At 44.8% G+C, this 13,760-nt stretch overlaps 1 protein-coding gene across 3 annotated transcripts in view; it reads right to left on the bottom strand.

Annotated features, from left to right (window-relative positions):
• Nucleotides 1-620: 620 nt before the first annotated feature.
• The window catches only part of MBTD1 (mbt domain containing 1), a 527,258-nt gene continuing 514,118 nt past the window's right edge, over nt 621-13,760 (bottom strand). For 2 of the 3 annotated variants that reach the window (XM_069200036.1, XM_069200037.1), the window contains one exon: nt 621-4,807. In XM_069200036.1, the coding sequence (XP_069056137.1) occupies nt 4,689-4,807 (119 nt within the window). In that variant the 3' untranslated portion in view covers nt 621-4,688. The remainder of the gene's footprint in view (nt 4,808-13,760) is intronic. The other variant, XM_069200040.1, reaches the window with a different exon arrangement.

Raw genomic sequence — 13,760 nt, 5'->3', positions numbered from 1 at the left:
TATTTGATACTACTGGTTAGAACAGAATTTCTAATATTGGATACAGAGTGGGTCGTCCCAAGGAAGTAAGTATGCATCTTCAAGAAACGAGAAAGATAGCCTGGTGCACCTAATTAAATTTTTGCATACGCGTCACAGATCTGAAGACTAATAGTCGGTGTTTTTTGCTGACCTAGTTTATCCAAAATGCACCATGATTATTTACAATTACTTTTTACCTCAGAAGGCAGTAGTTCTTGAGAGCATTCTGATATGTTACGTTACCGGATTTCAAATCAAACTCTGACATTTACTAGCAGAAGTATGATGACAATAAGACTAGCATTTTCATGAAGCTGGTAAAGTACACATGCCAGCTAGAGGTCAATAAATTCACAGTTGCATGATCATGCATACAGAATTAAATTAAAACAAGCACTAGCATATATTTAATGGCTAATGAAGCAAAATGGACTACTCCATGCTCTCAATTCATACTTCCTAATTACGAAAACAAACTCTGGGCTATACTCAGTACTCTGTTTCTTCTATACCAACATCAAATCTGAAAAAGTACTTTGAAAATCATTAGGACACTATATAACAGAAAGCTATATATACATGCAAAAACACTCATTCACTTAATGCGTAATGTTTTTATTTGTGTAAAAAAGGCAAAATGAGTGAAATATTTTCATCTTATACACAGTCATAACATCAATGCTATTCACATCCATGCGGAAAATCTGCTATTTTGGAAAAAAGAAAGTAACATTACATTCTTCAATATCTTATGGTTATGTGGGTATATACATTGATGAAATTGTTGTGAATGTTGCCAATTTTATGGCCACAGGAACTGCCAAGAAAATGAATCTTTAAGGCTATACAGATTTTAATCTCTATTAAAAATACATACAGAAGGTTTGTAAAATCCCAATATTTTCTTTTTTTCTTCTTCAGTGCCATATATGTTGCTAAGAGTAAAACAATAGTTATTGGTATAAATGTATTTTGTGGCTTTATCTAAAATGTGAAAAAAGAAACATTTAGTCACAGTTTATTATCCTTTCCCATTTATAAAAAATTGTTATCAAATATATAGCACCATGATACAAATATTGATGGGAAAGGTTGATCACATAATACAGAAAAAACAAATACTGAAACCCGTGTTAGTATCTGTAGAATAGTGCTTGTAGCAGCGGCAGCCTTTCTAACATGAAGCATACAGAAGATGCAATATTTCTACATAAACATTTCAAAATAATAAAACAAAGATCTGGAAAAACCTTTGAGCCGATAAAAGACATTTTGTGCAGTCTCTTGGTTAGTAATTTATTATGTAAACAAATGAATGTACTATATTTGCTCTGCGTGGGAAGTGTACTCCCATCACCTTTTTCCCTGAATAACATAGCTGCCAACAGCACAGCTACATCTTCAGTGCCATAAATACTTAAACTGGTGGCAAAGAATTTCAGGTGTTCTAAGTAGACTGTAGTGTTTATTTAAAAAAGTCATTTGTACACAATATCTTTTAAGCAAAGCTCAATTTTTATTTATGTGATAAAAATATAAAGTTTATTATGTTCAATGTATGCTTCTTGACAAGGAATGATATATACTTTGAATGAGAATGTGCAAATCCTAAATTACTATCCAGTCATAAACCCACCCCCATTGAATTTCTTACACTATTAACTCTTTTGCATAGAATGACAAACTTGTGCATATTGTTTTATCCATACAATTAGCTATATCTTACAACACAAAATTAACTTGCTGGTTTTCAAATAGTTATGCACATTGTTTTGTTTGATTTTAAAGAAAAACATACACCAAATATGGTGTCTGTAATTTGATTTATCATGCTAGCTATTTATGCAAAGAGATGCAGGGTTGTATTACTGTGTTTGGCTCAGTTTTATAAATACACTATGTCCCTGGTCAAACAGCTGGTTATCAATATTGTGCACTGCTGAGCACTCTACAACATACAACAATAATTCCTGAGGATTCCTTGCATTTGTCTTACTGGTAAAAGGTAAAGCTCTTATTTTTCTCATATACTTATTACATATAAATGTGATGTTACATGCTCTGAATGAAAGTCACTAACCAATACTCGAAAAAAACAGAAATTATGACAGTCAAAAATAAAATGTCATGCACCACCTTTCAACTCACAGACAAAGTACTTTTCGGTTAGGGCTATCTGACAGTAGAATGGGAGATACTGAAATTTGAAGTAATAGCGTTCCTAAAGTTTGTTATATCTCAAAGAGGAAGAATTTCAGTATACAAATGATAGAAATTAGGATCCCAAGAACAAAATTCACATGAATTCTGGCTTGACAGCATTTAGGTATTCAGGTCACAAGCATAGGATTGTTTGTCTTAAATTTGCTTTGTATATGAACATTTTAACAAAACGTGGCCATGCATATAAACACAGTACACTTGTAACCAGGAGAATAATTTGCCCTAAAATGGCTTACATTGTGCACATCCTGGTAACCATATCTTGGATTCAACTCAAAATTTTATAAACCTGAAATAAAACATGAGAAAGCTAATGTGAGATGCAGTTACAATCCCCTGGAGGCAGGCTCAATATCAGACACACCCATATCAGTTATATATGCTTTGATGGCTAAAGTAGACGACTTCTGATGAGATCGGTAGCTGGAATATTTCAAATATTCACATTTATGCCTGGTTCTAAAAGAAAATATGCTCTGGATAGACTATATTAAGTACATGCCTTTCTCAAATAGACTTTTAGTTTCAAATGTTTGAGAAGTGTCGTCAGGTTTTCCTCAAGACATGCCCAATAATGGAGATTAAGTGGTAATTTACAAATCCAAAATGACCACAGAATAAATGGCAGAGAAGCAATATTTCATAAAACAAGAACTATATATTTCTACCCTGATTATCAGTCACATAGCATGACCCGAATATCACTGAAGCAAATTAGAGCATTCTAATATATTAAACTGAAAAAAAGGTTGTACAAAAATGATTTGTAATGTTTCCACCATCTAAACATGAAAAAAGTTAACTATTTTGATGTAAAACAGATTTAAAAGGCTCTTGAGAGATTGCCTAGCTCCACCATTATTCTCTTTCTCTATGCCTTTGTAATATAGATGTTCAGAGAAAATACCCTGCCTATAAATACTTCACATTATTTTTTTTAACCTTTGTATTTTTCTTTTTTATTGCATCATTTGCTAATGATACCTTTCAGCAAATCGGGCTTTGCAGATTGCCAAGTTCTACAGACATTTCTAATATTCATCGGACATGACCAATGCATTTTAAAACAGTAGACCATGTCAACACAAAGATGCATTATTGAGTTACCAGTTTTGCTAGCATGGCCAACCCATTGTATTCTGTGTGATGTCCCCAAATTCCCTTGCCATTCTTGCAACTACTACATTGTTCTCTTTTCAGCCGCACAAGGAATAGCAAAGTATTAGGTAAGGACATGGGGCAACACAGTGGTGAACAGGAGAACATTCAAGGGCCTAAGGAGGTACTAAAAAGGATTGGGCCTCTTGTGCCTTAGTCCACACCTCCTCCTTCTTTAGTCTTTTACTTGAGTTGTCCACCCAATATGTTGCCATTCTTCCCCACTCTCGCAGCACTAGAGCTGATGGCAACAGAATTGTGCTTAGCACATTATATTCCATGGCATACTGCTGCAATTCCACAGGAGCACACAGACAAATAGATAGGTTGTAGCTCTTGTTACAGATTCAAAGAGGACTGTTTTGCTTTTGTCCATATTGTTGCAAGGTCATTTGTCACTAATTTGCTGTCCAGACAGATAATAATTTATCTCCCCCTCAGCGGTCACACTAGTAGAGAACAACGTGGAACATAATAGGCCACGTAAGGCAAAAGTAAATGTCAACACAAAATAAAAATCAGGACACATTTCAATCGACCCTTCCACCTAAAACATGTATATTTTTCACTTTCTAGATGGCACACTGAACAGAGAAAGAATACTTCTGTGACTGAAGAGGTCATCAGTTAGAAGCTTAGAGTGCAGTTTTTTAAATTTAAATGTTTACTTGTTCATTTTTTCCTTGGGCTGCTTATTAAATAAAAGCTGTACACAAGAGCACAGATGTTTCAGTTTCACACAGATCCCAATGGCGTTTGCTTTGAAAGAAAATGATGTACTAATGCAACACTTTTACTCACATTTGCAAGAAATAGAAATTAATATATACGTATTTATAAAACTGTACAGATAACCTGTTGCATTAATGTGTACTCAAAGCAGTAGACATGTGATTGTTTTATTTTACAAAAACCGCATTGCCTCAGTGGCACTGTAATGTTACTTTTGGTAACACTTGTGAATTTGCACAAAACATTTGAAAACAATTTTCTGTAATGCTGTCATTTAAAACTTAATATATATTCAACATTATTATCTTTGTGTTCTTGTTAACATCTAACAACAGAGCTGGACGTGGAAAACGTTACAAAATTCTTTCCAAAACTTCAAATACGACAACACAAAACTGCCAAATCTCTGTATAAATTGAAACAAACGTTTCATTAAAATAGTCCTCTAAACCAAATCTTCAGAACTTGAATCACTCTCGTAGGTAGCCAAGAACACCAGTTCAACATTGTTTCCAATTTGATCATTTTTTTTCTCAAATAGGTTTTGAGGTCTCTTATGGTTCTTGCTTGATATAGTAGCTGCCAGATCCATTACTTTCCTGGTCAGAAGTCCCTTGAACAAAAGAATATTCTTCTCCTTCCAGCAACTCTTCCTTCATCTGCAGTGTAGTTGCTACACAAAAAAACATAGATTTGTAAAGACATCTCTTTCTTGTAATTAAATCCAACATGTTAATGATTTGGTTAGGGTGTTTGTAGAAATGCCTAGGGATGCAATTACCACAGAATACAACATTAATAAACATTACTTTAAAACTGCAAACTTCCAAAGTTTTCATGTATACAAAAGCCATATGAAATTCCACAATCTGAAAACATAATTAACTCTTACACGATACAGGTTACAGTAAAACTTAGCTGCTTTACTGAGACAAAGTAACTTATCTACGTAAACCTCTTTCTGGTGGATAATCCAACCGTAGACTCCTCACTGTATGAAGCTGGCTCTGTATATACTAAACCAAAATGAGGTATACTGTGCACAGAGTCCAGGGGCTCTCTAGAGCTTAACAGAGGCTAAAATAGCTAATACTAATGCTCTTTCTTGCGGTAGTGTGGTTGAGAAGTTAGGCTTATCAGAGGGTAGTGCAAAGCATTTGTTGTACACACACTGCCAAGAAATGAGGCACATACTCAATGGCTAATCCAGGTCAATTGTTTTTATATAGCAAACACATATTTTGTTACCTTATTACTAGAATCAGAATAACTTTGTTGCAGGTAAGTACAGTTGTCAATAGGTATCAAGCATATATATCAAATGTACTTTGGTTTCTGTAGATAAAGCAGTTTACAAGTAAGCAGCGATATTCTATTTCAAAAGTTGACAGTGCAATTTTCCATAGGAGTATATAAAGTCATGGGGGGGAAAGTGTTAGCACAGAAAACTGGTAAGTACACGACCTACGATTCAGTTCTGGCTGACCACAATAGTGCAGCAACAGAGGCCGAGCGGGGGAAGAGGTTTAAGTTAGTGTCTGGTTTGTAATGGAATCCTATGAGCACTGGTGGTGGTCAGTAGAAAGCAGATAAGTACCCGCAGCTCCAGGACACAGGCCTGGGGGTGTAGCTCAGCACGGGGGGCGGGAGGAGAGGCAAAGGATCACACTATTCACACACCCTCAGCGGCACAAGGGTGGCCAGATGCAGGGTGCAAACACAGAGCTGGGCGCCCAATGCTTTTCAATACGGGGATTTAGGGGGTCACAAAAGATGCTGCAGGCTGGGTCCAGGGGGGTCAGTTCTGGGATGCCAAAGGCTGGCGAAGTAGGGGAGCACCCGCTAGACACTGCTGGGCTATCTGTCGGATTCCCCAAGGCCAGGGGGCTTGGGGTGTAGGGGACTCCTTGGGCATTGGGAATCTTCATCAGTTCTGACTGCGTTCAGGGGGGTCCTGCGGATTCAAGCTGCAGGCGTCGATGTGTTGGGCAGAAGGGGGTCAACCCAGGGTGGACTCGAGGCCAGAATCGCTTGGGGACCTTCTCTGGATCGGTGGGCCACCTGAACTCGGGCTGTGTGCGTCTGGCGCACAGACGGTAGGGGTTGCGGACCCTTGCCGGTTCTGGAGTCCTTTTGTTGATTTCTTCTGGACAAGGCCATTGTCTTCTGGAGTTCTTGGTCCTCTGCTGGCCAGGCAGTCCTCTGGGTGTTTGTAGAGGCTGCTGGTCCTGCAGAATGGGCTGCCTTATTGGAGCAGGAATCTTGGAAGCTGCAGACAGGCCAGTAGGGCTGGGGCCAAGTCAGTTGGTGTCTGTAGTCTTCACTGCTGGGTTCAGCTTAGCAGTCCTTCTTTCTTCCAAAGTCGCAAGCAATCTGGTCAGTAAAGTTCAGGGGTGTTTCTAAATACTCGATTTAGGGGCATTACAGTCAGAGGGCAGGAGCCAATGGCTATGGTCTCTGAGGGTGGCTACACCCTTCTTGTGTCCACTCCCTTTGGGGGAGGGAGGACATCTTAGGGGTGGTCTCAGCTGATGAGGTCATTCCTCCTTGTTTTTCCTAATTTTCCCACCGGACTTGCCAACAAAAGTGGGGCTTGGCCCGGTGGGGGTGGACATAACCACTAGCTGGAGTGCCCTGGGGCACTGTGATAGCAGGCCAAGTGTTACAGTTCCTGCAGGAGGGAGATGTGAAGTATCTCCACCCAGAGCAGGCTTTGTCCCTGACCGCAGGGTGCACAAAGGCTCTACCCCATGGGGTCAGAAACATGTCTGTTAGTGGCAGGCTGGCACAGACTGGTCAGCCTTACACTAAAGGGTTGGGTAAAATACAGGGGGCATCTCTAAGATGCCCTCTGTATGCACTGTGTAACAAATCCAACACTGGCATCAGTGTGGGTTTATTGTGCTGAGAAGTTTGATACCAAACTTCCCAGCCTTCAGTGAAGCCATCATAGAGCTGTGAAGTTCGTAATGACAAACTCCCAGTCCATGTACTTGATATGGCCACAGTGCACTTACAATGTCTAAGAATGGCCTTAGACACTATAGGGACATATTGCTCATGCAGCTATGCCCTCACCTGTAGTATAGTGCACCCTGCCTTAGAGCTGTAAGACTTGCTAGAGGGGTGACTTACCTATGCAACAGGGAGTGGTTTTTGAGGGCATGGCACCCTGAGAGCGGTGCCATTCCAACTTTGCCTTTTTCTCCCCACCAGCACACACAATCTGCAATGACAGTGTGCATGTGTTTGGTGAGGGGTCCCTTAGGGTGGAACAATACATGCTGCAGCCCACAGAGCCCTTGATACCACTGGTACCTTTTACAAGGGACTTAGCTGTGTGCCAGGAGGCTGCCAATTGTGGAAACATCCATACTACGCAAAAAAGTGTGTGCAGAGAGAGTAACAATGCAAAAAGGGGCACTTTTCTACACTCACCTTAGATTATTTCTCAAGTGCCAGACTGGATCTGAAAACTTTTCCCAGCAATTCCCTCACATGTCGCTAGGCGATTCTGTACCACCCCAGAAGTGACAGAGTGGAGCCACAAACATGCACCACACCAACATGTTGATAAACCAGTTACTTACCTTTGGTAACATTTTTTCCGGTAGAGAGTCTAACCTCCGGTTCCTCACCTTCCACAACTTTTAATAGCAATTTCTTCACATGCCCGTAGGTGGTATCACAAGATTCCAAGTCGTAACCTTCCCGCCATGGATGTGACATTAGAGCCACTATATTCACACCACCTCCGTGTGCTGATGTCAGTTTCTTTCCAATCTCTGTGCTGCTGGACGTGGAGGCCATAGAAACCAGAATTCCACTGTGCAGATCTCTAGATTGGGATCTTACCAGTGTATTCTATGAGTTCAATACACAGAATGGAAGAAGGGTGCATCGGTGAGAAATCTGGTTTGATAGAGTCCGGGACCAGAAAAGGTGTTACCGAAGGTGAGTAACTTGTTCGTCTGATCGAGTCCACACCTTGTGAATAGATACCAAAGCAATTCCACCTCCAGTGGTGGGATTGTGGAATAGCTCGGACCAGTAAATCCTGCAATACAGACTAGGCAAAATGTCCGAACCGCCGAACATGACTATCCAGGCAGTAGTGTTTCATGAACGTATGGAGGGATGCCCATGTTGCAGCCTGGCACATTTCAAGTGCTGGGACAAAGAGATACAGCACAATGGCTGCAGCCTTTGCTAAAGTAGAATGAGCATGCAAACCTTCAGGGGGCTGCTTCTTGGCTAACCCACAGCAGATGTTAATGCATAAAAACAATCCATTGGGAGATGGCTTTGTTTTGCACTGCTTCCCCCTTTTTAGTTCCAGAGAAGCTCACAAAAACTTGATGAATCAATGGTCTCTGGTCTGATCGATGTAAAAGCTGATGGCCCTCTTAGGATCAAGGTAGTGGGACTATGTGGCCCATGTGGAAGGTAGTGCCTACTTTTGGCAGGAGTGACTCTTCTGTCCAGAGGACCACCTTGTCATGGTAGAAAGAGGTCTATGTTTGTTGAATGAACAAAACATGGAATTTGCTCACTCGCAGTGAAGATTTTATGGCAGTAAGAAACACTGTCTTGATGGTTAGCAGGTGGAGAGAGTAGCTGTGCGTCAGTTCCTAGTATGTACACATAAAGGTATGTGAGAACCAAATTAAGGTCCACTGCAGCATCACAAAAAGTGTTGGCAGGAACATGATCAACCCTTTAAAAAAAGCACATCGTAATAGGTGATTTGAAGAATGATGGCTAATCTAGCAAACGTGCGAAGGCAGAAGCGCCCAAAAGATAACTCTTCACTGTTGCCACTGTGGGCTATAGAAAGACAAAACATTAGGATATTGGATAACTGGGCTTGTAAGGGTTGAATGTCACAGGAGGAACTCTACCAGCATCCTGCATACATAGTATTGGTAGAAAGACTCCTGGCTGTCAGAATGACGGCAACAACTTCATGAGGAATATCCAAAGCCGTCAACTGTCATCAGAGGGCTTCTCCCTTTGTCCACCCCAACTTTTGGCAGGAGCAAAGGTGGGAAACCACACAAAGGGTAGGAGGAGGGAGTCTCACTGAGCATGCACCACCCCTAGGGGCTTGCAGGCGAAGTAGATCCTCCATTTCAATTTCCTCCATGTTGGGTGGCTGGAAAGTAGCCAATGAGGTTTAGGGGAGTGACCCTTCCCACATGAAGTGGTCACTGTAGTCGGTGTAGCCACTTAAGGGTAAGTGTCCCATTAGAAACTACCAGGTTCCCCCTAAAACGCCCACTAAATTCAGTATTTAGTATTTAGTGGGCTCCCCTAGACCAAGCAATCAGTTTTATCAGGAAGAAAAGACAGCACCAAAGAACCCGACAGGACGAGAACAGAGGACCTGCTGCACCAGAAGAGGCTCCAAGACCCCTGCTTGCTGCAGCAGAGCTCCGACATTCGCCGATGCGGAGGAGATGACCACGGGACCGACTTCAAAAGACCCCGAGGACCTCCAGGTTTCGCAAATAGCCCGAGATCTCCCTCCTGAGTGGAGGCACCACTCAAGAAACCAAAGAAACCTACAAGGAACCAGCAACTTCACCGACCGGACCATATCTCTGCCACCAGAAGTCTCAGCCGGACCAGACGACACACCAATCACAGCTCGGACGAGAACTGCAGGTGTGCCAACTTTGGTGGCACAGTGCCGTACTGTGGCCGAGTTGTGCCAGTACCCTAGGTAATGGTCAGTGCACATCGAACACCACCAAAAACAGCTCACCCAAAGCTGTAACTGGACCAGGAGGAAGCCCCAGTTGAGGGACTTCAGTGACACCCTGGACCTCCCACCAGAGTGCCCTCGTCGTCCTGTAAGGCCGCCAGAAGACTTACCTCCAGCTCCAAAGGGTTCCATTGCGCACAACATCCAAGATCTCCAACTTGCCCTGCATCCGGCCTCCCTGAGCCCTGCATCGCAGAACGTGCTGTGTGCTCCGGGTCCCTAACCTCTCGCGAACTCAACAGTTCAAGGGAACCCAAAGGTACCACCCTTAAATCTGCAAACCAGCTCCTTTTCCAGGTGGCCCCTCCAAGTGGCCTTGTGCTTGTGCTAAGAGACTTTCCAGCTCTGCTCCCACCGGAACCAGGAGCCGCCCGAGGCTCTCCAGCTGGCACAGTGTGCCCACCAACTGCTTCGACCATTCTGCAAAAGAAGAGACTGGTAACCCAACTGTAGGATTTTTAATGCATTTTTAAAAGTGACTGCCTATTGATTCCTATGGTGCGTCATTACGCACAGAAAGACTAACTTTATTAAAACTTTGAAAAGTCATATCACAAAAAGTACTTAATGTATCTTAAAGATCTTGGTCTTAAAATACATGTTACTTACCTTTGATAAAGAAATATCTGGTAGAGACATATTCTAGTTGCAGATTCCTTATCTTAGAATTTTCCCCCAGGCGTCAGTGGGTGGCGCCGTCGACTCCGCAGGCGTCGTAGCCTCTAGTGCGTAACACCACTTTGTCAGGGTGTACAGACAAGTATGGAGGCTTTGAAGAAAGGGCCTGAAGCTCACTCACCCTGTGAGCAGAGGTGATAGCGACCAGAAAGACAGTTTTGAATGTGAGGAGACGCAAGGGACAATTATGCATTGGCTCAAAGGGGGTTCACATCAAGTAAGTAAGTACAAGATTAAGATCACACTGAGGCATGATGGAGGGAGGGGAGGAAATAAGTGGGTGAACCTACTCACAATAGGAGATTTAACGAGTGAGAGCTGATCAGGAAGCCTAAGAAAGGTGGAAATGGCAGACAAATACCCTTTAAGGGTGCCCAAAGCAGAGCCCTGCTGGGCTAATGAAAGAATGAACAGAAGAACCCCTGAAAGAGGCGCAGAAAGGGGGTCAACAGATTTGTTGGTACACCGCCTTGTTTATTGGAGTACCACATGGCAGTAGTGTTGTCCGTGAACACCTGCACCACTTTCCCTTTGAGAGAGGGAAGGAATGCTTTCAACTCAAGCCTGATCGCCTGGAGCTCCAGCATATGTATGTGGAGTCCTGACTCCGCCGGAGACCAGAGGCCTCTGATCTCCGCCTCCCCCATGTGGCCACCCCAACCCAGAAGTGGCGCATCTGTCACTATAGAGAGATCTGGTTGGGGAAGGGAGAGGGATCTGCCGTTGACCCAATCGGTATTTGAAAGCCACCACTGCAGGTCTTTCACAGTCCCCTCCGAGATCTGGACCATGTCGGAGAGATTTCCCTGATGCTGCGCCCACTGGAACTTCAGGTCCCACTGCAGAGCCGCATATGCCATCTGGCATGTGCTACTAGCAGGATGCAGGAGGCCATGAGGCCCAGAAGCTTCAGAGTCAGTCTCACCGAAACCCAAGACCGAGGCTGAAAGACCGGAATCATAGCCTGAATGTCTTGGACTTGCTTTTCGTGAGGATAAGCCCAAAACTGCACTGTGTCCAGAACAGCTCCGATGAAGGGGAGCGTCTGAGAGGGAGTCAGGTGTGACTTCGGCACATTTATAGTGAACCCCAGCTGGTGCAGGAGGTTTGCAGTAGTCTGAAGGTGGGAGACAACTTTCTGGTGCGAAGGTGCCTTCAACAGCCAGTCGTCTAGGTAGGGGAAGACTGAGTCCTCTAACTTGCGCAGATGAGCTGCAACCACCGCCATCACTTTTGTGAACACCCGAGGGACGCTGGTAAGGCCGAAACGAAGCACGGTAAACTGAAAGTGCTTGTGACCTACCACGAATCAGAGGTAGCGTATGTGGGCAGGCAGGATGAGGATGTGGAAATAAGCGTCCTGCAAATCCAATGCTACCATCAAGTCTCCTGGGTCCAAGGCAGACAGAACCTGAGCCAGGGTGAGCATTTTGAATTTCTCCTTCTTGAGGAATTAGTTCAGTTCCCGAAGATCTAGGATAGGACGTAAGCCCCTATCCTTCTTTGGCATCATAAATTAGCGGGAATAACAACCATGACTTACTTCTGGCACAGGGACCCTTTATATAGCTCCCTTGGCCAAGAGAGCCGCGACTTCCTGGCGGAGAAGCACCAAATGATCCTACAGAAGAAGATAGAAGGATGGTGGCATGTGTGGTGGTGCAGATACGAAAGGGAGGGAGTAGCCCTTCGGAATGATCTGCAAAACCCACCCTCCTTGGTGATATGTTCCCAGTGGGGCAGGTGATGGCGGATCCTGCTTCCAACTAGGTGGGAGTGTTGGGACGGACTAGGAGTGTTTGGAGGCTGGAGCGGGGGCAGAGGCAGACTAGACAGACCTTTGGTCCCCTGTCCCACAGCCACGTGGGATTCCACATCTATGGCCAAGCATAGGCTTGTCCAGCGTGCCTGGCACGGTGGCTGGGTAGAGGACGCGGCAGGCAAATTTGGATTCCCTATCCGGGGGTGTGGAAGGGAACGCGCCAGAAGATGAGGAAGCTGGATTACAAGACTCTCAGGCGTAGGGTGTTGGGACAGGAATTTTGGGTCGTTCGGCGCGGGCTGATGGCGGTGAGCGATAGTCCTGTTCACAGGAGCCCCTGTGTTGTGTTTGGACCACATACCCAAAAGGACATCAGTGAGGGCCTCATTGAATGGGAGAAGGGGTTCTACAGTAGAAGCCCCAGGCTGAAGCACCTCTGTCAGGAGATTAGACCTGACTTCCACAGTAGGTGGCTCAAGGCCCAGGACCTCAGCTGCCCTATTGACCACCATACTGTAAGTAGCTCCCTCTGTCTGAGCCACGGTAGGAGGAGACAGCATGTCAGCATCAGGAGAAGTATCCAGACCACTGGCTTCGCCCAAATCCTGTGCCCAGTCCATAGCAGGGTCATCCTGGTATTCATAAGGGTGCAGGGACCCCTCCAATTCCTTCCCGTATTCGTACCCTTAGCAAAAAGGGTCAGACTCCGATCAAGGGTGAATAGGGCCTGCCGACGGTGGCATCAGTCGACGCCGCTCCGACTGAGTCCTTGGGGATAAGAATTGGGTCGATGTCGATAGTGGGCACCACCGACGTCGGGAGCGTTGACATGCGACCCAGCGCCGGGAAGGTCTCAAAGGTGCGACCGGCGTCGGTGGCCGGGGCCGAAGCCACCGGCGCGGAACCCGAAGGCCCCTCAGCCAAACCCCTTGGGCCCGAGGGAGCCGTATCGGGGTCGGCCGCCCAAAGATTAGGCGCATGGCCTCGTAAAACTCTTTCAGTTGGGCTGGGGCGCTCCGACAAATTCGGGGAAGCGCAGACCCAGGCTCCGAGGACAGAGGCCTAGTGCGTGGACGCTCGTCTTGCGTCGCGTCGGCCGAGGGACGGGGTGAAGTCAGAGAGCGATGGGACTTCTTCTACTTCTTCTTACCTTGACCCGAGGACTTCGAAGAAGATGAGTGGTGATGACTCTGCGACCGATCTCGAGACCTTACTCTCGAGCGAGACCGGGACCTATGCGGTTTAAGTGGCGGGCCGCCATTAGCTTTAGGGACCGCTCCCTCAAAGCTTTCGGGGGCATGGCCCGATACTTGGAGCATGACTTTGGGTCGTGGTCGCGCTAGAGGCACCACAGACAACGCAATGAGGATCTGTCACTGACATCGTCCGTTGGCAGTCCTCACAAGGCTTGACATCTCA

Source organism: Pleurodeles waltl, chromosome 7 (assembly GCF_031143425.1).
Source record: "Pleurodeles waltl isolate 20211129_DDA chromosome 7, aPleWal1.hap1.20221129, whole genome shotgun sequence".
Taxonomy (NCBI): Eukaryota; Metazoa; Chordata; class Amphibia; order Caudata; family Salamandridae; genus Pleurodeles; species Pleurodeles waltl.
The sequence above is the reverse complement of the archived record's forward strand: the minus strand, read 5'-3'. Positions and strand labels throughout refer to the sequence as shown.